The sequence below is a fragment of the Chelonoidis abingdonii genome, chromosome 4 (assembly GCF_003597395.2).
Source record: "Chelonoidis abingdonii isolate Lonesome George chromosome 4, CheloAbing_2.0, whole genome shotgun sequence".
Classification (NCBI taxonomy): Eukaryota; Metazoa; Chordata; order Testudines; family Testudinidae; genus Chelonoidis; species Chelonoidis abingdonii.
Genome location: NC_133772.1, coordinates 4,667,579 through 4,692,669, shown reverse-complemented (window position 1 = coordinate 4,692,669; position 25,091 = coordinate 4,667,579). Strand labels below are relative to the sequence as shown.

The following is a 25,091-nucleotide window of genomic DNA, read 5'->3' as shown; positions in this document are numbered from 1 at the left end:
ACTAGATGATCCCAGTGGTCCTTTGTGGCTTTAAGATCTACAAATCTCTCCAATAGCCTGGTGGGTGCAGGGAGGCCCAGGGGGCAGGGTTGGGCACCGAGAATGATCAGCAGCCAGGACAGACTGTCAGATGGAGTGAGACTGGAAAGCTAGCGGCTGGTTAGCCTAGAGAGGGGAGGAGTGAGAGGGGACCCAAAAGACGAGAAAGGTAGAGACAGTAGCCTTGGATCTCCTGTGCCACAAGACCATCAGGGCACGGTCAATGGACTTGAAAGGCAACACATTTCAGAGGAAGAACTTTACGACAGCAGTCTTAGCCAAGAGACAGGCCTGCCCAAGGCAGACACAAGGTGGGAGAGGGAAAGAGGCACAAAGAAGGGAATGACTCCCTCAAGGTCCAGGAATAACCAGTCCCATGCTAGTACCTTCTCCACCACAAGATTGCACACATCTGTTTTTCCAGCAGGCCCTACTCACTGCACACATCAGGGGCTCCTTTCCTGCCAGTCCCTCACTGAAGTTCCCTCTGTACCACCCTCTCAGCCTCTCTATTTCAGGGACTGCCTCCTTCTCCTTCATGCCAGGGGCTCTGTGTGTCCCCCATTCCCTCCCATGCCAGCAGTTCCCACACATTTCCAGCATCATGTGCTACAGCAAGACAGGCCTGGCTCTTTACAATAGTTGCGTTCAGGTGTTATTCCAGCAACCTCTCACCACTTTCTGGAGAAACCCAAGCGAGAGAACAGAATTGGTAACTGTTAACAATTGATATCTCTGCCAAACTGGAGCAGACTTTCCAGGACAAAGAAAAGGCAGTTCTCTAGCCCAAGGGCTTTCCCTCTGCGAATTTTAGAACTCTGCTACAAACGAGAGAGGTGTCAAGAGCTTCTCAAAGAAAGGCTGCAAAAGCATTTTATAAATCAAAACATGGACATTTTTGTTATTTTAATGTTTCCAGCCTGGTTACACCCAGAGGGACCAATCAAATGTGGGATCCCATTGTGCTAGGCATTGTACTTATTGAAGAGACAGGCCCTGTTCCAAAGGGCCTGTCTCTTCAATACGTACAATATGTATATATACACACACACCTCTACCCCAATATAACGCTGTCCTCGGGAGCCAAAAAAATCTTACCGCATTATAGGTGAAACATGCTTTGCTCCACCAGCGTACGCAGCCCCATCCCCCTGGAGTGCTGCTTTACCGCGTTATATCCGAATTCGTGTTATATTGGGTCGCATTATATCGGGGTAGAGGTATATATAAAACAAGGTTTGGCAGAATTTTTAAAAAATAATTTCAACAGATAATATCAATATTTATTTTTAAGCATTTATTTTTATCTCTTTACATTTTCACAGTTGCCGGAAATTAAGTGGGGAGGCAGAGATAATTATTTAACGATAGCAGATGTTGAGATTCAAAAAATGTAAGTTTTATAAACCATTAAAACCAAATTGTCAGCATCACGTCAAAATATACAAAAAGTCAATATCCTGATATCACCAAATCCTACCTGTTTTTAGGATTCACTCACCAGTCCATTTGTAACAGGCTTATTTCCAGTCACTGCATTTTGACTCCAAGAAGTTCTAAAGCACCATTTTCCTTACTCTGCCTATCTGTAAATGTTGATTATCACTGGAAATATTTGGACATTGGTTTGTGTGTGCAGGCTGAAATTGACATTTACCGACTAAAAAATCTGTTCCTTCCAAGGCTTTATGTAGATTCATAGATTCTAAAGCCATTGTGGTCATCTAGTCTGACCTCCTGTTTTGCACGGTCCAGAGAGCTTCTCCAAAGTAATTCCTAGAGCAGAACTTTCAGAAAAACATCCCATCTTGATTTAAAAATTGTCAGTGATGGAGAACCTCTGGCCAGTTCTCCAATGGTTAATTACTCTCACCATTAAAAAATGATGCCTTATTTCCAGTCTGAATTTGTCTGGCTTCAACTTCCAGCCACTGGCTAGTGTTAGATCTTTCTCTGCTAGACTGAAGAGCCCATTATTAAATATTTTTCCCTATGGAGTTACTTATAGACTGTGATCAAGTTACCTCAGAATCTTCCCTTTGTTCAGCTAAATAGATTTAAGCTTCTTGAGTCTGCCACCATACGGCTTTCCAATCCTTTAATCATTCTTGTGGCTCTTCTCTGACCACTCTCCAATTTATCAACATCCTTCTTGAATTGTAGGTACCAGAACCGGACACGGGATTCCAGCAGCGGTTGCAAAAGTGCCAAATACAAAGGTAAAATAACTTCTCTACTCCCACTTGAGATTCCCCTGTTTATGCATCCCAGGATTGCATTAGATCTTTTGGCGACAGCATCATAGGGAGAGCTCATGTTCAACTGATTATCCACTATAACTTCCAAATCTTTTCAGAGTCCCTGCTTACTAGGACAGTCCCCCATCCTGTAAGTCTGGCTGACACTTTTTGTTCCCAGATGTATACATTTACATTTAGCCCTATTAAAACTCAGGGTGTAACACAGGATGAACAAGGCACTAGCAGGGTTTGGAAATAAGAGGCTACATGGGGAGCCAAGTGATCAAATAAATAACCCCCCAAAATGTTTAATGCCAACATTCAAAATCTCCCTAACCACATCCCTGAGCAGGAGTAAAGGAACGTGTGTGGATTCTCTGATGGGCAATGAGGTTTGAGCTCCGGCTGAAGCTCTTACCACATTCAGGGCAGTTATAGGGGCGCTCTCCCGTGTGAGTGCGCTGGTGTTTATTAAGATCAGAGCTGCCGACAAAGCTTTTCCCGCAGTTGGGGCATTTATAGGGTCTCTCTCCCGTATGGGTTCTCTGATGAGTGATAAGGTACGAGCTCCGACCAAAGCTCTTCCCACATTCAGGGCAGGTATAGGGTCGCTCCCCGGTGTGGATCCTCTGGTGCTTAATAAGAGCGGAGCTGTCGACAAAGCCGCTCCCGCAGTTGGGGCATTTATAGGGTCTCTCTCCCGTGTGGGTTCTCAGATGCCTATCGAGCCTGGAGCTCAGGCTAAACTTCTTCCCACACTCACTGCAGACGTAGGGTTTATCTTCTGTGTGGACTATCTGGTGCCGGATGAGGTGAGAGCTCAGGGAGAAGCTTCTTCCGCAGACGGAGCATTTATAGGGTCGCTCTCCTGTGTGGGTGACTTGGTGTCTAATAAGGTGCGAGCTCACACGGAAGCATTTTCCACACTGGGGACACTTATAGGGTCTCTCTACTTTATGGATCCCCTGGGGTGGGCTCAGAGAGTGGCTTTCTCCATAGTCAGGGCGTCGGTACGGTCGCTCCCCTGTGTGGATTCTCTGGTGCTGCTTCAGGTTTGACTTCTGGTTGAAGCTCTTCCCACAGTCAGGGCATTTGAAAGGCCGCTCTCCAGTATGCACCATCTGATGCTGGAGCAGGCGGGAGCTCAGAGAGAAGCTCTTCCCACAGTCAGTGCATTTATAGGGTCGCTCCCCCGTGTGGATCCTCTGATGCTGCATGTTATTGGACCTCTGACTAAAACTCTTCCCGCACACAGAGCATGTGTAGGGTTTTTCTCCCGTGTGAGATCTCTCATGGCGGATGAGCATAGAGCTCTGGGTGAAGCTTTTCCCGCATTCGGGGCATTTATAGGGTCTCTCTGCTGTGCAGATGCTTTGCAAGCCAAGGAGCTTCTTAGAACATTCTTCATCAGTGGGTTCTCCCTCTGTCTCTCCCTGCTGCTGTCCTCTCCTTCCCCGGCTTTGGCCAGCATCTCCCTGCTCAGGGCTCTGGGGCATCCCTTGCAGTTCCACCCCAGCAGGCTCTTCTTGCTGGGGATTCCTATTCTTGGTCCTGGAACCTGCTGGGAGAGAGAGAGAATCCAGCTGGGGCTCGTTCCCTGCTGGGGAGAGAAGGGGCAGCAAAGGGGTTTGTCACAGAGCAGAAAACCTGATGGGCAGGAAGTGAAACCCCCAAACCCTTCCCTCACCCTTGCTGGGAAGTCCTGGCTATGCCCAGTGAATCGTCGGAGTTGTTATAGGCCTGGGCATCAGTGGAAGGCATCTACCCTGCTCAGAAGCATAATTTATACCACCTTCCACCAGGGCTGGTGCAAGGATATTTCGCACCCTAGGCGAAACTTCCACCTCGCGCCTTCCACCTTCCTGCGCCCTCCCCCCTGAGCACCCCTCCCCCCACTCCAGCTCACCCCTGCTCCATGCACGAGCACCCCAAGCATGCTGTGGCTGCTTCACTTCTCCCGCCTCCCAGGCTTGCGGTGCCTATGCTGATTGGTGCCGCAAGCCTGGGAGGCGGGAGAAGTGAAGTGGCCACGGCATGCTCGGGGAGGAGGTGGGGCAGAGGTAAGTTGGGGTGGAGAGTTCCCCTGCGTGCCTCCCCCCACTTGCTGCAGGTGGCCCTCCCCATGCTCCCCTGCCCCAGATCCCTCTGCCTAAATGCCGGCGGCGAGCGGGGTGGCTGAAGATCCGGCCACCGCAGTCGCTGCTGAAGAAAATGGCACCGCCCAAATACCAGTGTCCTAGGCGACCTCCTAGGTCGCCTAAATGGTTGCACCGGCCCTGCCCTCCACTCTCCTGCTGCCCCCTCACTGCCTATATAGGAAGTTGTGGCTGCAGGCTCAGAAATCTGGAGGGTTTACGCAAATGAGCCAATCCTCTAATTTCCATACAATTATGCAAGCAAGACAATGAATATAAAATCCCCTCCAAAATAATAATTTTAAAAAGGGATTCTCCCCTCTCTCTGTGGTCCCCTCTCAAGGTTTCCCTGACTTCACTCCCTTTGGCTCCCCACCTTGCACAACGTAATACCTAGCCAGAGGGACATGGCCTAGAATGTAAGTCTCAGTGCAATCCTGTAACCACAGAGATGGGGTCTAGAGAGCACGTCTCTCTAGCCCGCCTGTAACCACAGAAAGGGGCCTAGAATAGGGTGATCAGATGAGATGAAGAAAATATGGGACACATGGCAGGGGGGTCCACCAGCGGAGCAAAAAAACCCACTGCTGCCGGCGGAGCGAAATATCGGGACAAACTGCGTCCAGGACAACCACTCAAATATCAGGACGGTCGTCTCTTTGGCCCACCTGTAACCACAGAGCCAGGGCTTAGAGCGCATATTCCCAAACCTAACCCCAGGAAATAGCGATGGGACTCAGAGCACAAATCTCCCTGCCCTGCCAGTAACCATAGAGACCCAGCTTAGAGTGTGCATCTTCCAGGCTCAACCATAACCATGGAGACTATCTAGAGCAGGCACTTCCCTGGCTCCCCCATATCCAAAGAGATGGGGCCTAGAATGTGCATCTCCCCAGTTCTGCTGTAGCTATAGAGATGGGGCCTAGAGTAGGGTGACCAGATACCCTGATTTTATAGGGACAGTCCCGATATTCAGGGCTTTTTCTTATATGGGCACCTATTACCCCCCACCCCCGTTCTGATTTTTCTCACTTGCTATCTGGTCACCCTAGCCTAGAGTGTGCATCTCCCCAATTCTGCAGTACCCATAGAGACGGGGCCTAGAGTGCCAGGTGACTGGCCCCTTTAAGGGGAAATGGACCCAGCTCCACCTGTGCCATAATTAATGGCATCCCAGCCTGAGGCACTGGGAATAATAGGGTTGGGCCTTAGTATGGTGAACACCTGGGCCTCATAATAGAAAGGCTTAGGAGAACACAGTGAGGGGCTTGATGTAGAGCAGAGGTAAAATGAGCTGAGCCAAGCCAAGCCATGCCATTTCAGTTCAATTCCATTCCTGTGGTGGGGCCCAAGAACAAGGGGCCAGGCTCCAGGAATGCCATCCTGTGGCCAGCAGTCCACCAGAGAAACAGGGAACTGATGAGGAGTCCTGGGTCAATGAGAGGCCCAAGCATGGAGAGGGGTGAGAAATGCTTTGGGAGTGTTTAATTTTGTTTGGAGTTTTGAGTTCTATGGAGGGGGCCCAGGGAGAAGCCCCAGGATCTGCTACGCTGTGAAAGTAGAGTGTGATTTTGCCAGGTTCTGTTTAATTTGGTAGGACTTTGGAGTGTATTAACAGGAGTGTTGTGTGTAAGACAAAGGAGGTAACTGTCCTGCTCTACTCGGCACTGGGGCACACCCCAGCTGGAGAAATGTGGCGCAGTCTGGGGACCACATTCTAGGAAAGATGCTGTCCTTTGGACTCTGAAGACAGTCCAGAGAACAGCAACAAAAACAATCAAAGGTTCAGAAAACCTGACCTATGAGGACAATTTTTAAAAAAACTGGACTTGTTCAGTCTTGAGGAAAGAAGACTGAGAGGGGGACGTGATAAGTCTTAAAATATGTCAAGTGCTGTTATAAAGAGGACAGTGATCAACTGAAGGTAGGACAACGGGCTTAATCTGCAGCAAGGGAGCTTTAGGTTAGATATAACGGAAAACTTGCTAACTCTATGGATGCAACATGTTGTGGAGTCCCCGTCACTGGAGCTTTTTAAGAACAGGCTGGACAAACCCCTGTAAGGGATGGGCTAGGTTTACTTGGTCCCACCTCAGTGCAGGGGAATGGACTTCCATTTTTATGATTTTGCTGTGAGACCAAGGGGAGGTGGGTGAAGGGACTGTGAAGATGCCAGCGTGGGGCCTGACAAGTTACAGCTGGACTTGGATATCCCGGAAGAGCACTGAACTTGAAGTGTGACCTGGCTTGAGGGCTGAGTCATCCAGGACAACACCGTGGCAAAGCCAGATCAGCTGAGAAAAGGAGGTGCTGAAGCTAGATTAATCCTTGTTGTGTCCTGACCCCAGAGAGTGCTTCGATAGTGAGTGCACCCCCATGACACTCCCCGTAGCCACAGAGATGGAGTCTAGCAGCCACCTCTTCCATCCTTCCCTGCACATGCACCCCTGGCCTGTCCCTTGCCCCTCTCGCCATGCACACCCATCCTCTCACCTCGCCACCTGTACACACTTCCTCTCCTCTATGTGTGGATGAAAAGAGAATGTGTGTGTGTGTGTGTGTGTGTGTGTAGGAGGAGGCAATGTTCAGGGAGATTAGGGTGACCAGATGTCCCGATTTTATAGAGACAGTCCTGATTTTTGGGTCTTTTTCTTATACAGGCTCCTATTACTCTCCCACTTCCATCCCGATTTTTCACACTTGCTGTCTCATCACCCTAAGACAGATGCTGCTGCTCAGGGAGAACAGGGGATTGTGGAGGATTTAGGGTTCACTTGGAGACAGGGGGGTCTCCAGCTGTTGCTGGTGGGGACAAGCTCAGCACTTGGGGGTGTGGGAGGGGCAGCTGGCCCCATCACCTCTATCCTATGGGGTGCTGGGTTTCCAGGGGCGATTCCCTCAGGAACCCAAGGGGATGGGGAGGAATCTTGAACCGAAGCCTCCCCCTGGGGCACTTCCGAGCCACGAGGGGCAGCCGCTGCTCACCCAGCGAGATCAAGGTCTTGTCATTCTCCTGCATGATGTCCCTGCAGAGCGGCCTCGGCGTCTCCTCCAGAAGCCCCCCAGGGGGAACCACCAGGGAGCTGCCTGCTGCCCCAGCCCCAGTCCCCAGGGCTGCTGGGGCAGGAACGGGCTGGGGCTCGGAGCCGGTCCCACGTTCAGTGCAGTCCCCATTGCGGGGGACTCTGGGAAATGGAGTCTCCCGTGCAATGCACCATGGGCAGGGTCGGCCATCTACTGGGGCGTGCGGGAGATTTCCGAGCCACCTTCTGCATATTCATGAGCAGGGTGGGAGCTGTGTCCTTCGCTGTAGGGGCTGGGCTGGCAGGGGATGGGAATGATCAGCAGCGGGCAGGTGTCGTGTGGTTGGAAAGGTAGGGAGGGGACTGGTTAGTATGTAGGGCACTGATCTCCAACCTTTTTATGCCCAAGATCACTTTTTGAATTTAAGGGCAACCCAGAATCTATTCCCACTCCTTCCCCAAAGCCTCACCCCACTCACTCCCCCCAACCCTCGCTCACTTTCACCCAGCTGGGGCAGGGGGTTAATGGTGCGGGATTGGTTGTGGGCTCTGGGCTGGGGCTGAGGGGTTCACAGTGTGGGAGGAGGCTTTGGGCTGAGCCTGGGGCCAGGGGTTGGGGTGCAGGAGGGGGTGAGGGTGCAAGCTCTGGGAGAGAGTTTGGGTGCAGCCGGGGGCTCTGGTCTGGGGCAGAATATTGGGGTGCAGGAAGGGGTACAGCATGTTGGCTCTGGGAGTGGGATCAGGGCTGGGGCAGAGTGTTGGGTGCATGAGGGACTGGGTGTGCTGGCTCTGAGAGGGGGATCAGGACTGGGGTTGGGTTGCAGGAGGAGGTATAGGGTGCTGGCCCCAGGAGGGGGCTCACGGCTGGTTTGGGAAAGCTGGCTCTGGGAGGGCGCTGAGGGGTGGGGCTTGGGGTGCAGGAGGGGGTTTGGGGTGCTGGCTCCAGGAAGGGCTCAGGGCTGGGGTGCAGCCTCCCACCAGGCAGCATTTACCTCCGGTAGCTCCCATTTGGCAATGCAGTGTGGTTGTAGCTAAGGCAGGCTCCCTGCCTACTCTGGCCTCACGCCACTCCCCCACTCCCAAGAGGGGCCAAAATGCCCCTGCAGCCCCTGTGGGTTGGGGAGTAAGGGTTAAGGAGCTGGGGTCTCCTATCTTTCCGGTCAAGGGTAGGGGTCTAGGCAGGGACAGATGCATCCTAGAGGTGAATGCCTGGCTTGGAAGATAGTGTTGCCAGGAGGGCTTCAGCTTCCTTGACCACAGATGCTGTTCCAGGAAGAAGGGCTGCTAAGCAGAGATGGGGTTCATCTATCGAGGAAGGGGAAGAGCATATTTGGCTAGAGACTGGCTAACCAAGTGAGGAGGGTTTTAAACTAGGTTCGAAGGTGTCAGGTGACCAAAGCCCACAGATAAATCAAAAACATGGAGACCTGCGAGAAGGTTTAGGATTTGGGGGGAGCATGGGCTCTTATAGGAGGGATAAGGGAGAGACAAGACAGAACTAGGGTGGGGGAAATCAAATCAGTATCTTAGATGTCTGTACATGAATGCAAGAAGTATGGGGAATAAGCAGGAAGAACTCAAAATGCTAGTAAATAAACACAACTATGACATAGTTCGAATCACAGAGTCTTGGTGGGATAATACACATGAGTGGAATATTGGTATAGAAGGGTACAGCTTGCTCAGGAAGGACAGGTGGGGAAAAATGGGAGGAGGTGTTGCCTTATGTATTAAAATTGTATACGCTTGGACTGCAGTTGAGATAGAAATAAGAGACAGACGATGAAATTCTCTGGATAAGGATAAAAGGGGTTAAAAACAAGGGTGAGGTCATGGTAGGGGTCTACTACAGACCTCCTAACCAGGAAGAAGAGGTGGATGAGGCTTTTTTTAAACAGCTAACAAAATCATTCAGAGCACAGGACTTGATGGTGATGAGGGACTTCAACTATCCAGACATCTTTTGGGAAAATAACACAGCAGAGCACAGATTATCCAATAAGTTCTTGGAATGTATCGGAAGCAATTTTTTATTTCAGAACGTGGAGACAGCTACCAGGGGAGAGGCTGTTCTACGTTTGATTTTGACAAATAGAGAGGAACTGGTTGAGAATTTGAAAGTGGAAAGCAGCTTGGGTGAAAGTGATCATGAAATGGTAGAGTTCATGATTCTAAGGAACGGTAGGAGGGAGAACAGCACAATAAAGACAATGGATTTCAAGAAGGCAGCCTTTAGAAAAATCAGGGAGTTGGTAGGTAAGATCCCATTGGAAGCAAATCTAAGGGGAAAAACAATAGAAGACAGCTGGCAGTTTTTCAAAGAGACATTATTAAGGGCATGAGAACATAAGAACGGCCATACTGGGTCAGATCAAAGGTCCATCTAGCCCAGTATCCTGTCTGCCGACAGTGGCCAATGGCAGGTGCCCCAGAGGGAGTGAACCTAACAGGTAATGATCAAGTGATCTGTCTCCCACCATCCATCTCTACCCTCTGACAAACAGAGTCTAGGACACCATTCCTTACCCATCCTGGCTAATAGCACAATGGGCACAAGAGCAAACTATCCCACTGCGTAGGAAAGATGGGAAGGAGGGCAAGAGACCACCCTGGCTTAACCAAGAGATCTTCAATGATCTAAAAATCAAGAGTCGTACAGAAAGTGGAAACTTGGTCAAATTACAAAGAATGAAGATAAACAAATAACACAAGTCTGTAGGGACAAAATTAGAGAAAGCCAAGGCACAAAAGGAGATCAAACTAGCTAGGGACATAAAAGGTAACAAGAAAACATTCCACAAATATGTTAGAAGCAAGAGGAAGACCAAGGACAGGGTAGGTCCGTTACTCAATGAGAGGGAGAAATATTAGCAGAAAATGTGGAAATGCCAGAGGTGCTTAATGACTTCTTTGTTTTGGTTTTCACCAAAGAGGTTGGTGGCGATTGGATGTCTAACGTAGTGAATGCCAGTGAAAATGAGGTAGGATCAGAAGAGGCTAAAATAGGGAAGGAACAAGTTAAAAATTACTCGGACAAATGAAGTGGCTTCAGGTCACCAGGGCCTGATGAAATACACTTGAGAATACTCAAGGAGCTGACTGAGGAGATATCTGAGCCATTAGCAATTATCTTTGAATAGGCAACGAAGACAGGAGAGATTCCAAAAGACTGGAAAAGGGCAAATATAGTGCCCATCTTTAAAAAGGGAAATAAGGACAGCCTGGGGAAATACAGACCAGCCAGCTTAACTTCTCTTCCCGGAAAGATAATGGGACAAATAATTAAGCAATCAATTTACAAACATCTAGAAGATAAGGTGATAAATAACGGTCAGTATGGCTTTGTCAAAAACAAATCGGATGAGGGGAAGGGCCTTCAGATGTCGTCTTCTCCCAGAATTCAATAGGCAGAACATGACACTGGGTGTCTGGTTTTAAAAAAAGATACTGGAGACCCAAATACCTTTTGGGATCTGGCCATGAGGCTTTGCCAAAGTCCACACAGGCAATTTGCAGTGGAGCAGGGAATGGGAATCAGTCAGTGGGCCATCCTTCTTCTCTTAGAAAATAGAACCCAGGAGTCCTGGGGCTTACTGATGCTTCCTCAATATGATTCCCCCCACATCCTGTGTTGGTGCAGCACCTGCATAATGGGGTATTGGCTCATGACTGGGCTGGGGTTCATAGATGCTACCATAATACATCTGTGACACTGCGCCCCATATTCTTAGAGATATTGTTATAGGAATATGGCATAACTAAGATATGTTTTGTGCAAGATGGACCATGTGAGGTATCATTGGGAAAGGTTATGATGTACTGAGTATGATTATCCTGTTTGTATGCATGTATCATTTCTGTATCTGAAGTTATGAATGTTGACTATGTAACAATTACAACTGTGTTTACACCTGGGGAACGCTCACCAGACAGTAGGAAATCAGCCTGGATGCGCCGTTAGGGAGAACAACAGGACTGTGAAGATGCTAATCTCCTACCTTCCTGAGAAGCTTCCTGGGATGCTGCTTTGACACTGCAGGGTCATGTGATCATTGTCACCTGGAGTAGGTCATCTTGGCCTACTAGTATTTTTCCACTAATAGGGGCTAGGGACCAAACTGGGAAACAAAGGATTCCCGCCATATGTAAATATATATTCCCATCATATGTAAAGGGAAGTGAGTTAATCTTGGTTGGTTCTTCACTGATTCCCGGCCCAGGATGACTGCTGAAAACACCTACATGTGAGTGAGGGAAGAAAGTACAGGACCCAGGCTAGAAGGTGTCTGGCCTGTGAATGGAATATGTGGAGTTCTAAGCTGCAAGAAAGAGAAGTTCTGAAAGTTCAAGAAACTCTGCAACCTGCTTAAAACAACATTATGGGTGAGAAATTACTGCTTGTAGCCAGTTTCTTTAGTGTATTAAGCTTAGTTTGCGTGTTTGTTTTATTTGCTCAGTAATCTTATAGACTTTAAGGTCAGAAGGGACCATTATGATCTTCTCCTCCTGCACAACACAGGCCACAGAATCTCACCCACCCACTCCTGTAACAAACCCTGACCTATGTCTGAGCTATTGAAATCCTCAGCTTGTGGTTTAAAGACTTCAAAGTGCAGAGAATCCTCCAGCAAGTGACCCGTGCTTTGATCTGTTTGCTATCCCTTTTAATCGCTTACAATCTATCCTTCGTAGTTAATAAACTTGTGTTTGTCTTCTCCAGTTTGTGCATTTCATAACTGGGGGGCAAAAAGCTGTGATCTTCCTCCCCATTGAGGGAGGGGGCGATTTTCATGAGCTTACGCTGTACAGTTGTCTGTGCAGCACAAGACAAGACAATTTTGGGTTTACACTCCAGAGGGGGTGTGCTCTTGAATGCTGGGCAATCCCGAGCTGAGCTGTCCCATGCAGAGCTGAACTCAGCATCTGTGTCTTTCTGCAGCTGGGTGTGGCCCTACTTGGGTGTGTGCTGGAGGAGGCTTGAGGGCCTGGTTTAGCAGGACAGGATGAGGGAGCCTAGGCTGGCAGAACAGGTAGGCTCAGTGATACCTGAGTAAAATCAGGTGTTACCCTGGAAGGGGGAGGGAGCAACCCGTCACAATACCTAATAACATACAGCACTAAGCCCAGTGTGGTCCTGGTGCCTGACCAATGCTCCTGATCAAAGTCTCCTCTTCTGTAGTTCTGCTGGAGACCTCCTGGGAGGCCCCAGGGATGTGGAGTGGGAGTGAAGGGCTCTGACATATCGCTCATTTCAGCTCCTGAAGTGACCTACATTCTATGCTAGGGGGTCCCACACTTTGTTTCGTCTGTTCGCCGAGTTCATTGCACCCACCAGGGGCTCCTCATAGATGCCAAGGCCAGAAGGGACCATTGTGATCATCTCTTCTGACCTCCTGGATAACAAAGGCCAGAGACCTGCTCCAAAATAATTCTTAGAGCAGAACTTTTAGAAATTCAACCAATCTCCACTTCAAAATGGTCAGTGATGGAGAATCTACCACGACCCTTGGTAAATTGTTCCAGTGGTTAATTACTCTCACTGTTAAAAATTTACACCTTGTTTCCAGTCTGAATTTGTTTAGTTTCAACTTCCAGCCATTGGATCTCTGCTAGAGTGAAGAGCCCATTATTAAATATTTGTTCTTCGTGTAGGTACTTACAGACTGGGATCAAGTCACCCCCTAACCTTCTCTTTGGAAAGTTAAATAGGTTGAGCTCCTTGAGTCTGTCACTAATAAGGCAGGTCTTCTAATCCTTTAATCATTCTTGTGGCTCTTCTCTGACCCTCTCCAATGTATCAACATCCTTCTGGAATTGTGGGTTCCAGCACTGGCCACAGGATTCCTGAAGTGGTAGCACCACTGCCAAATGCAGAGATAAAATAACCTCTTTACTCCTCTACATCCCCCATGAACTCCCTGTGTACCATCCTCCCAGCCCCCTCTACTTCAGGGACTACCTGAACCTCAGCCCTATCCCAGGACCTCTGTGTCCCCAATTGCCCCTGTCATAAATAATGTTTCTTTAAAGGGTTAACAAAGTGAACCAAACACCTGACCAGAGGACCAATCAGGAAACCGGATTTTTCAAAGCTCAGGGGAGGGAATGTTTGGGTCTGTTTCTTTGTCTGGCTCTCAGCTATGAGAGGGGATCTTTTTCTATCTGTAAGCTTCTAATCTTCAGTTTCAAAGTTGTAAGTACAAAGGTAGAAAAAACAATAGGCTGTTATTGGTTTTTTTTTTGTATTTTACATGTGTGAGTTGCTGGAATGTTTAAATTGTCTCTCTTTTGAATAAGGCTGTTTATTTTCATATTTTTCTTTTAAGAACTAGCCCTGTGTATTGTCACCTTAATGCAGAGATCATATTTTTATGTCTTTTCCTTTCTTTTTAATAAAGTTTCTTTTAAGACTTGTTTGAGTTTTTCTCTCTGGGTAGGCTAAGGAACGAAAGGGGAGGGAAATTCTCTTTGTGTTAGATCTACGGAGGGTAAATCTCTGCAGCACCAGGAAATGGTGGAGGGGGAAGGAGAGATAGAATCATCTGTTTCCTTGTATTTGGTTGTCTCTTTGTGGAAAGAGAAAAGACATTCTTCTTGGTATTGTGATGTAAAGAGGTTGCATCAGTAACTCCAGGTTAGTCCAGGAGGAAATTCTGGGTGGGAGAGAGAGGGGGGAAGGGAGTGGGTTATTTCCCTTTGTGGTAAGACTCAGGCTTCTGAGTCTTGGGGTTCCCCACAGGGGAGGGTTTGGGGAGACCAGAGGGAGCCAAAACCCTGGAATTTTTGGCTGGTGGCAGTGAGATCAAATCTAAGCTGGTAATTAAGCTTAGAGGGGTTCATGCAGGCACCCAGATTTCTGGACGCTAAGGTCCAGATTTGGAAATGCTTATGATAGCCCCCTCTTCCCCATGCCAGGGGCTCTGTGTGTCCCCCCATCACACCCAAGTCGGGGCTCTATGTGTCCCCCCCAGCTCCCTCTTTTCCCCATGCCAAGAGCTCTGTATCCCGCATTTACCCCCTACCGGTTGTCTGATTGACAAACACAAATGCCGTGGAGTTCAGGGTAAGATCTCATTTTGCTCGGCAATCAGGCTTGGGTTGTGGGACGTCACTTACAGCAGGGATAAAGCAGCACAAGGAGGAGGTGACAGAGTCATCTGTAAATGACGCTAAAGCTTCCTAATTCGTTAGTTATTTCTATTACAGCCACACCCACAGGCCCACCCCAGATCAGGGCCCCATTGTGCCGAGTGCAACACACACCCAGAGCAAGGATAGTCCCTGTCCCAAAGGGCTCACAAGGGAAAACAGAAAGGGCAGGAGGGTAAACTGAGGCACAGATGGGAAAGGGACTTGTCCAAGGACACACAGCCAGTCAGTAGCCGAGGCAGGAATACGACCCAGATCTGCTGACTTTGAGGATCACGTGGCCTCTTAGTCTTAGTTCTTCCTGCTTTGACACGTTTATGTTAATCCTTCATTTTGTGTCTCTATCACACTCTGCTTCCCACAGCTGGGCAGACGGGGGTGAGGGATTTGTAGAGTTTATAGCCAGAACGGACTATTCTGACCATGTGGCCTGACCTCCTGCATAACCCTGGCCAAAGGACCTCACCGAGTGATTCCTGCAGCCAGCCCAGAACTTTTGGTGGTGCTAGAGCAGAGCTTTTACAGTCATCCAGGCTTGGTGTAAAGACTCCAAGTGAATTAACCACATCCCTAGGTGAGTTGTTCCAGTGGTTAGTTTCTGCCAGTGCTAGAAATTCACACATTCTTTCCAGTCTGAATTTGTCTCCCTTCAGCTTCCTGCCATTGGATCTCATTTAGCCTTTGGCTTCTACTCTGAAGAACCTTCTGATATCAGAATTCTCCACCCCATGTAGGTACTGGGATCCAGTCATCGACTCATCTTTTCTTGGATAAGCTAAATAGATCAAACCTCTTTAGTGGCTCACTACAAAGAAGGTTTCCCAGACCTCACATTGTTCTTGTGGCTCTTTTCTGAACCCTTTCTAATTTGTCAACACCCTTTCTGAAGGGTGCATTCCAGAACTGGATGCAGTCTCCTACAATGGTCTCCCCAATGCCGCATACAGAGGTGATACCCCCTCTCCGTTGCTACTCAATATTCCTCAGTTTATAGATCGAAGAATCACGTTACCCTCTTAGCTACAGCATGACACTGGGAGCTGATAGTCAACTGGTTATCCACCAGGACCCGTAAGTCCTATTCAGAGTCACTGTGTCCCAGGATACAGTCCTTCACCCAGTAAATGCAAAATACATTCCTGAATGTACAGCATTGCATTTGGCTGTCTTAAAACACATCTTGTTGAGACAATCCCAATTATCTAAGTGGTCCTGGTTGGTCTGTAGAACTGCTACAGAGAGTCATCAATCACTGCCCCCTACCTAGTGTGAACTCTCTGGTGTCTCTTCAGCTGGGAGCTCCGTAGGAAGCTCTTCCAGCACTGGGAGCACCTGTAGGGTCGCTCCCCTGTGTGGATCCGCTGGTGCCGGATCAGGAGGGAGCTCTGGTTGAAGCACTTTCCACACTCAGGGCATTTGTATGGTCGTTCTCCCGTATGGCTGATCTGGTGGCGGCTGAGGCTTGAGCTCTGGCTGAAGCTCCTCCCACATTCAGGGCATTTATAAGGTTTCTCATCCCAGTGGATCCTGCGATGGGTGAAGAGGTTGGAGCTAAGGTTGAAGCTCTTCCCACAAACCAGACACTTGTAAGGCCTCTCACCTGTGTGGATCCGCTGGTGTCGGATCAGAGCTGAGCTCACCCCAAAAGCCTTCCCGCACTCCCCACACTTGTAGGGTCTCTCGTCCATGTGCATGTGCATGCGCTGGTGCTGGGCCAGGAGGGAGCTGTGGCCAAAGCTCTTCTCACAGTTGGTACAGCTGTAGGGTCGCTCCACCCAATGGATGCGCTGGTGCTGGAGAAGGTTGGAGCTCACACCGAAGCTCTTCCCGCAGTCGGAGCACTTGTAGGGTCGCTCCCCAGTGTGGCTGATCTGGTGCTGGACAAGCTGGGAGTTGAAGTGGAAGCTCTTCCCACACTGGGCGCATTTGTGGGATCTCTCTCCCGTGTGGCTCCTGCGATGGCGGCTCAAGTTCGAGCTCAGGCTGTAGCTTTTGTTGCACTCATGGCATTTGTAGGGTTTCTCTGCTGGGATGGAGGCCAGCTGGGCAACATCATTAGGTCTCTGCCCTGGGGGGGCTCCCTGCTGTTGTTCTACCCCACAAGCATCATCTCCCTGCTTGGGACAGTGAGACATCTCATGCAGCTTTGCTCCCACAGGGCCTTCCTGCTTGGAGTTGTCCTCCTCTGTCCTGGCACCTGCTGGGAGAGAGAGAGAATCCAGCCAGGGGTCGGGCTGAGAAGGGATAACAAAGGGGTTTGTCACTGAGCAGGAAACATGAGGGTAAGAAGCAACCCCCAAAAATCCTTCCCTGAGGGGAGAGGAGGGGCTGCGGTTGCCCCAACATCCCAGCTGAGCCTTCAGAGAAAGGCTGGGGGAGGGGAGGGCTCCTGCCGGGGGTGGGATCCGGGAGTGACACCTCCCATGAGGACAGGGACCTGCTGGGGATGATACAGAGCGAGTGGAGGCTGAACTGGGGGGCTCCCGCTGGCTTGGCTGGAATCCCACCTGTTCCCTTCACTCCCAGCCGATGTCGCTCATTCCTCACCTGTGTGGACGCCTCTGGGGATCTCCCTTCCCGGGGAGCCCTGGAGATCCGGGACCCTCGGCTCTGCCCCAGGCTCCATGTGGGGGATCGCGGCCGGGGCGGGGAATCCTGCTGCCGGGGAAGGAAACAGGCGAGACGGGGCTCGGTGAGATGATTTCCCCCGAGGGCTAAGAGCGGACAACGCGCTCGGGCTTTAATACCACGCCCAGGTACCCCTCGCCCCCGTCCCTGCTGCCCTCGAGCGGGCTGGGCTGGGGCTCCATGCGGGGCGCAGCTGCACAGACCCCCCCGCAGGCTGGGGGGGGTCTCCCCGCTTCCCTCCAGGTAGCGATTTCCTGCTTCTGTTGCTGTTTCTCTCCGTCCCCTGCCCCCCGCTCACACGCGATCCCCCCCCCGCGTGGGGCTGCAGACGGGGCCTCCCCCTGCGTACACTCGGGCCGGGAGCGGGGCTCGGGACCCAGGTATCCGGGACGCTGCTGGGACAGGAAGGTCCCGCTCCCGAGTCCCTACTTTGGGCGCACTGCGCATGCCCAGTAATGTTCGCTGACGCCGCTGCCCTCTCTCTGCCCTCTCTTCTACTTAACGCTTTGGTGCCTGCTCTTTGGAGGGGTTTAAAAGGATCAAGGGGGGCAGATCGCAGCGGGGGTGGGAGCTGCCAAGGTCTGAGCGGGGGGCAGAAATTTACTGGCCAGGGGGGATCAAGCTGCTGTAAGTAGCGGCAGAAGAGGGGCTGAATGGGGAAAATCGGGGGTGGGGGGTCGTAGCCGGTGTTAAGCCAGGGGGAGGGGAGACGCTGCCAGACCCTGTGCGGGGACAAACCCCCATTTGGGGGGGGAAGAGAGGGGAACAGTGACCCCGTGGGAAGAGCCATCTGCCGTGCTCGCTAATCTAGGAGAGGAGTGGGGTGCAGAGGCTGTTTTCCTTCTGCTCGCAGGACGCTGCATGTCAGTCCCCGAGCACGGGGTGGGTTCCTGGGGCTGGGGTCTTAAACGCACAGGCAGCCCAATTCTTAGACCGTCAAAGCTTAGACACGGCAGCTCCTTTCTATCGTATACAAGTGTTGCAGGGCTACCTTACTGCTCCAGCCAGGAGATCCAATGCGGTGAAATATTGTACAGACACCCCCTCCCTCCCTCCAACTCTGCCTCTCACATTTTGACTATGTAAAAGTGTCTTCTTTTAGTTTCTCTGTCTGTATGAAATCACTGCTGCTCCTTTCTCTCATACAACGTGCTGAGTTGCTAACTCCCTCACAGAGCCCACATGTCTGCACTCATACAACGTGCTGAGTTGCTAACTCCCTCACAGAGCCCACATGTCTGCACCCCCTCCTGTACCCCAATCCCCTGCCCCAGGTCAGAGCCTGCACCCCTCACTCAAACTCCTCATAGCCTGCAACCCTCCTGCACCCCAACTCCGTGGTTAGGTTGCGTGGCGGAAACTGCACCTAGTTGCAAAACGGGAGGGTTGCTCATCCCGACTCCGCTCTAGTCCTGGGCACTTCTGATCTCTATGTTTTTAACCCAGAGATTTGCCGATACACAAGTAGTAGGCAAAGGCGCCTAACATGGAGAGACTGGGCTGGCCCAGATATGGGAGCCCTGGGGAAGACACTACAGACTAGACCAGCGTGGGAGTAATGAGTGCCCTCGTCCTACGGGATGTGCCCAGGGAGGGGGACCAGGCCGTGAATTCCCGAGGGGGCTGGTCCAGTCTTTCTCTCCCTCGAGATTGGAGAGGGAAACGGATGGAATCCGCATTACCAGCTCCCTGAGGTTCAGGGATCTCGTGTCTCTGTTAAAGTGTCTTGTCCCACCGCAGGGTGAAACCACAGCTGGAGCGAAACACCTTCTCTGGCTCCACGCTTGCTTACGCCCCCCAGAGTAAACCCTGCAGGAGGAAATCAACTGCTTTTAGGAGACTGTCCATTTCCGATGGGGTCTAGCCGTTCCATGGGGGTGGGGGTGGGGGGCAGGATGGCAACTGGCGGTTCTGTGGCATTCCGGTGGGGGGGTGCTGGGTCTGAGATTCTGTGGCACCTGAGTGGAATGTTGGGCCTGGAGGTTCTGTGGCAGCAGAGCGCAGTGTTGGTGTTTAGAGGTTCCATGGTAGTCGGGTGGAATGTTGGATCTGGAGGTTCTGTGGCAGTTGATGGAGTGCTGGGCTTGGAGGTTCTGTGGCACCTGAGGGAATGTTGGGATCTGGAGGTTCTGTGGCAGTCGAGGGGGATGTTGGATCTAAGAATCATAGAATACATAGAATTGTTCCAGTTCTGGGCACCGCATTCAAGAAAGAATTGGAAGAAATTGAGAGGGTCAGAGAAAGCAACAAGAATAATAATAAGGTCTTGAGACATGACCTATAAAGGAGGCTTGAAAGAAACTGCTGTTGTTTAGTTTGGAAAAGAGAAGACTGAGATGGGACATTGATAGCAGTTTTCAAGGTATCTAAAAGGGTGTCATCAGTGAGGAGGAGAAACTTGTTCACCTTAGCCTCTAAAGGATGAACAAGGAAGCAATGCTAAACTGCAGCAAGGGAGATTTTAGGTCTGCACATTAGGAAAAAGTTTCTTACTGTAGAGGGTAGTTAAACACTTGGAATTAAAATCTGTTCCTACGGGAGGTTGTGGAATCTCCATCTCTGCGAAGTATTTAAAGCAGGGGTTAGATCTAAATGTCTATCAGGGATGGTTCTAGACAGTATTGTCTGCCATGAGGGCAGGGGACTGGACTCGAGATCTCTCAAGTCTCTTCCGTCCTTTCATGTACACATGAAACAGGGTTCGAAAGGACGCGTCAGTGCAGGTATCATCCAACCCCCTGCTTCACATGCAGACCACCCACAACCGAAATCTCCACCCAGGGCTTTTGTCAAAGCTCTGACCCTTGAAAAACGTCTGAGGAAGGGATTCACACCTCCTAGGTTACACCCACCGTGTTGTTACACTCAGTGAAATAGTGTTCCCTAATATCAACCTAAACCTCCCCCACTGCAACTTGAGGCGAATCTACTCCTTTGTTCTAGTCTATCAGTACCACTGAGAACATCTGGATCTAATCCTCTGGAACCCCCTTAGTAGTTTGAAAGCAGCTGTCAAATTCCCCCTCATTCTTCTCTTCTCATACTAAAACAATACCCAGTTCCCTCAGCCTCTCCTCATAAGTCATGTGCTGCCAGCCCACCCTACATCATTTTTTTTGCCTCTCGCTGGACTCTTTTCCAATTTCTTCCACATCTTTCTTGAGTGTAGGGCCAAAAACTGGACGCAGTAAGCTCCAATGAGGCCGCACACGCTGAATAGAGGGAATGATCACGTTCCCTCGAATCTGCTGGCAATTTCCCCTACTTATAACAGCCCAAATGGTGTTAGCCTTCTGGCAAACAAGTGCACACTGTTGTGAATTCTTCACTTCCTTGTCCATGTGACCCCCTAGTCCTTTTCTGCAGAACTGTGCTTAGCTATCTGTCCCTAGTCTGTAACAGTGAAGGGTTCTTACCGTCCTAAGTGCAGAGACTCTGCAACTTGTCCTTGTTGAACCTCTCATCAGGTTTCTTTTGGCCCACATCCTCTAATTTGTCTAGGTTCCTCTGTATCTTATCCCTACCCTCCAGCATATCTACCACTCCTCTCAGTTTAGTGTCATCTGCAAACTTGCTGAGGATGCAGTCCACACCATCAGCCACATAATTAATGAAGATATTGAACAAAACTGGAGGGTTTGTTTTCTGGAGGTTCCGTGGCACTTGGGTGGAATGTTGGGCTCTGGAGGTTCCATGGCACACACTGAAGTCCTGGTCTGTATTCCATTTCCTGCCCCCGAGTCAGCCAGTCCCACTGCCCTGGGGCCGGACTGGAGCTGGCTCCCCTAGAGGGGGAAGGCCCCGTATCCCATTGCCCACCCACTCCCCTGCCTTGAGGCTGCTCGGAGCCCCTGGAAGGGAAAGGCTGCATGTCCCATTCCCGGACCTGAGAACAGAGGGGATAGTTCCTGTCTATATAATCCAGGAGAGGCTCTTTTGGCTCATCTCTGGGTCCCTCAATCCTGGAGAGATATAGACAGACGTGGGGAGCCAAGGGCAGAGCAACAGACATGACCAGAGGCTGCAGGGACCACTTTACAAGGGGAGATGAAAGGAAACAACTCAGTGGGGGATCTGTGAAAGAGGGTGGTGCTGGGATCTGTGGGTTTGAATCCCAGTCTGGGGGCCTTTGCCTCCACCTCCCTTAATTCAGGAAGAGAGGGAATTCCCAGCTCCCTGGTCATGACAGCTGCAGAGAGAGCTCCAAGCCCTGACACTTCTGTTGTTAAAGGATGAGCTAAAAATCCACCCCCCATCAAGCATGGATAAAAAACAGATCAGAACCTTGGTGTGTTATCCAGCAATTGAACATGGCTCTTAACGGAACAAACAAACCAGAATTTTGTTAATAAGACTCATTAGAATCCAGCCCTGGCTCTATTGACATCATTGGGGTCACTCTGGATTTACACCAGAGACACTAAGATCAGAATCCACCCCTTAACTCCACTGACATCAGAGGGGTTGCATGGGATTTACATGGGTGTCATGAGATCAGAATCTGCCCTGAATGCTGATGCAGTCAGGGGTTACAGACATTGATCTAAAGATTCCACATCTTTTTATTTCATTTCCTTTTAATATTTTCCAGGACCCACGGCACCACCCAACAAGATAGACAGAACACTCCAGCATATCCCCTTCTTTCCCCCCAGGGCTGTATCCCAGGGTAGCTGGTCCCTGTGGATAGACTAAGTCCAGCCCCCCCCGGACAAGAGCAGGTGAGCTCAATCCAGCTAATTAAAGATGGTTGAGCTACATCTGGGCCCATAAAGGGCTGCTAGTAAGTGGCCAGAGGGAGGAAAGATTGAGACAGGCTGATCCCTGGAGTGGGAAAGCCACACTGGAGTGGAGCTACTTCCTGTGATGGGTCCCTGGAGCAAGGGGGGGCTCAGGGAAGAAGCCCTGCCACTGTGTAAAGCCATCGTATGCCCACACCTTGAATACTGCATGTCATTCTGATTGCCCCATCTCAAAAAGATATGTTAAAAATGGAAAAGGTATAGAGAAGGGTCACAAAAAAGATTAGGGGTATGGAACAGCTTCCACATGAGGAAAGATTAAAAAGACTGGGAGTGTTCAACTTGGAAAAGAGATGACTAAGGGGGTGGGGAGGTAATACCTATCTCATAGAGCTGGAAGGGACCTTTAAAGATCATTGAGTTTGATCCCCTGCCTTCACAGCAGGATCAAGTATCATTCCCCTCCCCCATTTTTTTTGCCCCAGATCCCTAAATGGCCCCCTCAGGAATTGAATTTACAACCCTTTGTTTAGCAGGCTGAAACTCAAACCACTGAGCTATCCCTCACTAGTCCTAGGATATAAGTCTATAAAACCGTGGTGTTGAGAAAGTGAATAAGGCCATGTTATTTACTCCTTCACATAACCTAGGAACCAGGGGATCACCCAATGAAAGGAATAGGCAGCAAGTTTAAAACAAACAGAAGGAAATACTTCTTCACACAACTCACAGTCAACCAGTGGAACTCATTGCCAGGGGATGTTGTGAAGACCAAAAATATAACCAGGTTCAAAATAGAATTAGCTAAGTTTAGGGAGCATCGGTCCATCAATGGCTATTAGCCAAGATGGTCACAGATGCAATCCCATGCTCTGGGTGCCCCTAAGCCTCTGACTGTCAGATGCTGGGACTGGACGACTGGGGATGGATCACTTGATAATTGCTCTGTTCTGTTCATTCCTTTTGAAGCACCTGGCATTGGCCCCTGTCAGAAGACAGGATACTGGGCTAGATGGACCATGGGCTGACCTAGTATGGCCATTCTTATGTAGAGGTGGCGGAACCTGGGAAACTGCCAGGAACAGGGGTGCCCAGGACCCCAGGGTGGGGTGGCCCTGAAGCCTGGGGCCAAGATTGAGTTAAGGCTGTTTCCTGTTCTGTGTGCTAATCTCTGTGAAAGAAATAGACCTTCTTGAAAAGACTGGGTGTGGCAGGGCATGCTTTAGAGTTGGAGACAACGTCAGCACGCTGGCAAACCTTGAGCAAGGAAGCCTTCTGCAAAGTGTCTGTTAAGCTGTGATGAACATGAGAATGTTGGTAAATACTTCAATGATTGATATGCATGCATGCCTCAGTTTCCTAGCCTATGATATACTGCCAGAGAGTCCCCTTGCAGTCACGTCAATTTCCCCCCCTCTAGAGTCTCCTCCCCGCAGCTGAGATACATCTGCTTGGTGTGGGTCCGCTGGTGTTTCATGAGGGCAGAGCTGTCTCTGAACCCCTTCCCGCAGTCGGTGCATTTGTAGGGCCGCTCACCGGTGTGGGTGCGCCGGTGCTTGTTGAGCTTGGAGCTGTCGATGAAGTGCTTCCCGCACTCGGTGCACTCGTAAGGCCGCTCGCTGCGGTGGATCTGCCAGTGCTGCTTGAGCGACGAGCTCTGGTTGAAGGTCTTGCCACACTCAGGGCAGCTGTAGGGTCTCTCTCCGGTGTGGATGCGCCGGTGCTTGATGAGGTTGGAGCTCTGGCTGAAGCTTTTCCCGCAGTAGCCACAGCTATAGGGTTTCTCTCCAGTGTGGATGCGCCGGTGCTGGCTCAAGTTGGAACTGCTGCTGAAACTCTCGCCGCACTCGGCACAGCTGTAGGGCTTTTCACCCGTGTGGGTGCGGATGTGCTGCGCGAAGGAGCCAAGGCTGAAGCTCTTCCCACACTCGCTGCAGATGAAGGGCTGCTCCCCAACGTGGGTGTGGTAATGCTTCACCAGGGTGTAATTGCGGTTGAAACTCTTCCCACACTTGGTGCACTGGTAGGGTCGCTCACCCGTGTGGATGCGCTGGTGCTGGAAGAGGTGGGAACTCCGGATGAAGCCCTTTCCACACTGGCTGCACTTGTAGGGGCGCTCCCCGGTGTGGATGCGCTGGTGATCGATGAGGTTGTAGCTGAGGACAAAGCACTTCCCGCACTCAGTGCACTTGTAGGGCTTCTGGCCCGTGTGGGTGCGCTGGTGCTGGACCAGGTGGGAGCTCTGGCTGAAGCTCTTCCCGCAGTCTGAGCAGCTGTAGGGGCGCACCTCAGCCTGGGCGTGGTTGTGCTCTGTCACCACCCTGATGTCCGTCTCATCCGGAGATATCACCTCTGTCTCCTGCTGCCATCCAGCCCTGCTGGCCTCTCCCTGCTCAGCGTTCTGGGACATCCCGCGAGGCTCCCTTCCTGCAGGCCCTTCCTGCTTGGGATTATCCTCCTCCATCCCAGCACCTAATGGGAGAGAGGGAGAATCCAGGCTGGGCTCATCCCCTATGCCAGGGAGACAGGGCACAAAAGGGAGCAGAAAATCTGAAGGACAGGAAATGAATCCCCGGAAAACCTTCCCCACAGGAGAGCGGAGGGGCTGGTTCTGCCCCAATGGCCCAGCTGAGTCCCCAGGGAATGGCTGGGCTCCTCCAAGGGGTCAGGCAGGGTGGGTGGGAGCTGGGAATGATGCCTGCTGTGAGGACAGGGACCTGCTAGAGATGACACTGAGTGAGACCAGACAGAACTGTGGAGGGCTCCAGGCAGCTTTGCTGGGATCCCTTCACTCCTGTAAATTGCCAAACTATCCTAAATTATCTGATGCCAATTTTGCCACTTCAAGGCTCCTCCAGCTCTGTGGCTCACGGACACCAGCCCTATGGGTTTGAGGTGCTGTTCTCTGGCCTGGTTTTGGCAGGGCATCAGACGAGCTGACCAGAGCAGCCCCTTCTGGCCTTCCCAGGGGCGGCTCCAGGCACTAGTGCTCCAAGCGCGTGTCTGGGGCAGCAAGCCGCGGGGGGGCACTCTGCCGGTTGCCGCTAGGGCAGCAGGCAGGGTGCCTTTGGCAGCTTGCCTGTGGAGGGTCCGCTGGTCCCACGGCTTTGGCAGAAGAAGCCGCAGGACCAGCGG

The 25,091-nt window shown here is 50.9% G+C and overlaps 1 protein-coding gene across 1 annotated transcript; it reads right to left on the bottom strand.

Annotated features, from left to right (window-relative positions):
* Positions 1–1,321: 1,321 nt before the first annotated feature.
* LOC116815072 (uncharacterized) lies at positions 1,322–24,428 on the bottom strand. The gene is made up of 5 exons (XM_075064696.1): positions 23,456–24,428; positions 15,848–16,575; positions 14,460–14,466; positions 7,400–7,599; positions 1,322–3,879 (listed from the first exon to the last, which is right to left on the bottom strand). Exons 1-5 carry the CDS (start codon positions 24,418–24,420, stop codon positions 2,612–2,614), a joined length of 3,168 nt encoding a protein of 1,055 aa, XP_074920797.1. The 5' UTR covers positions 24,421–24,428; the 3' UTR covers positions 1,322–2,611.
* Between the last annotated feature and the right edge of the window lie 663 nt (positions 24,429–25,091).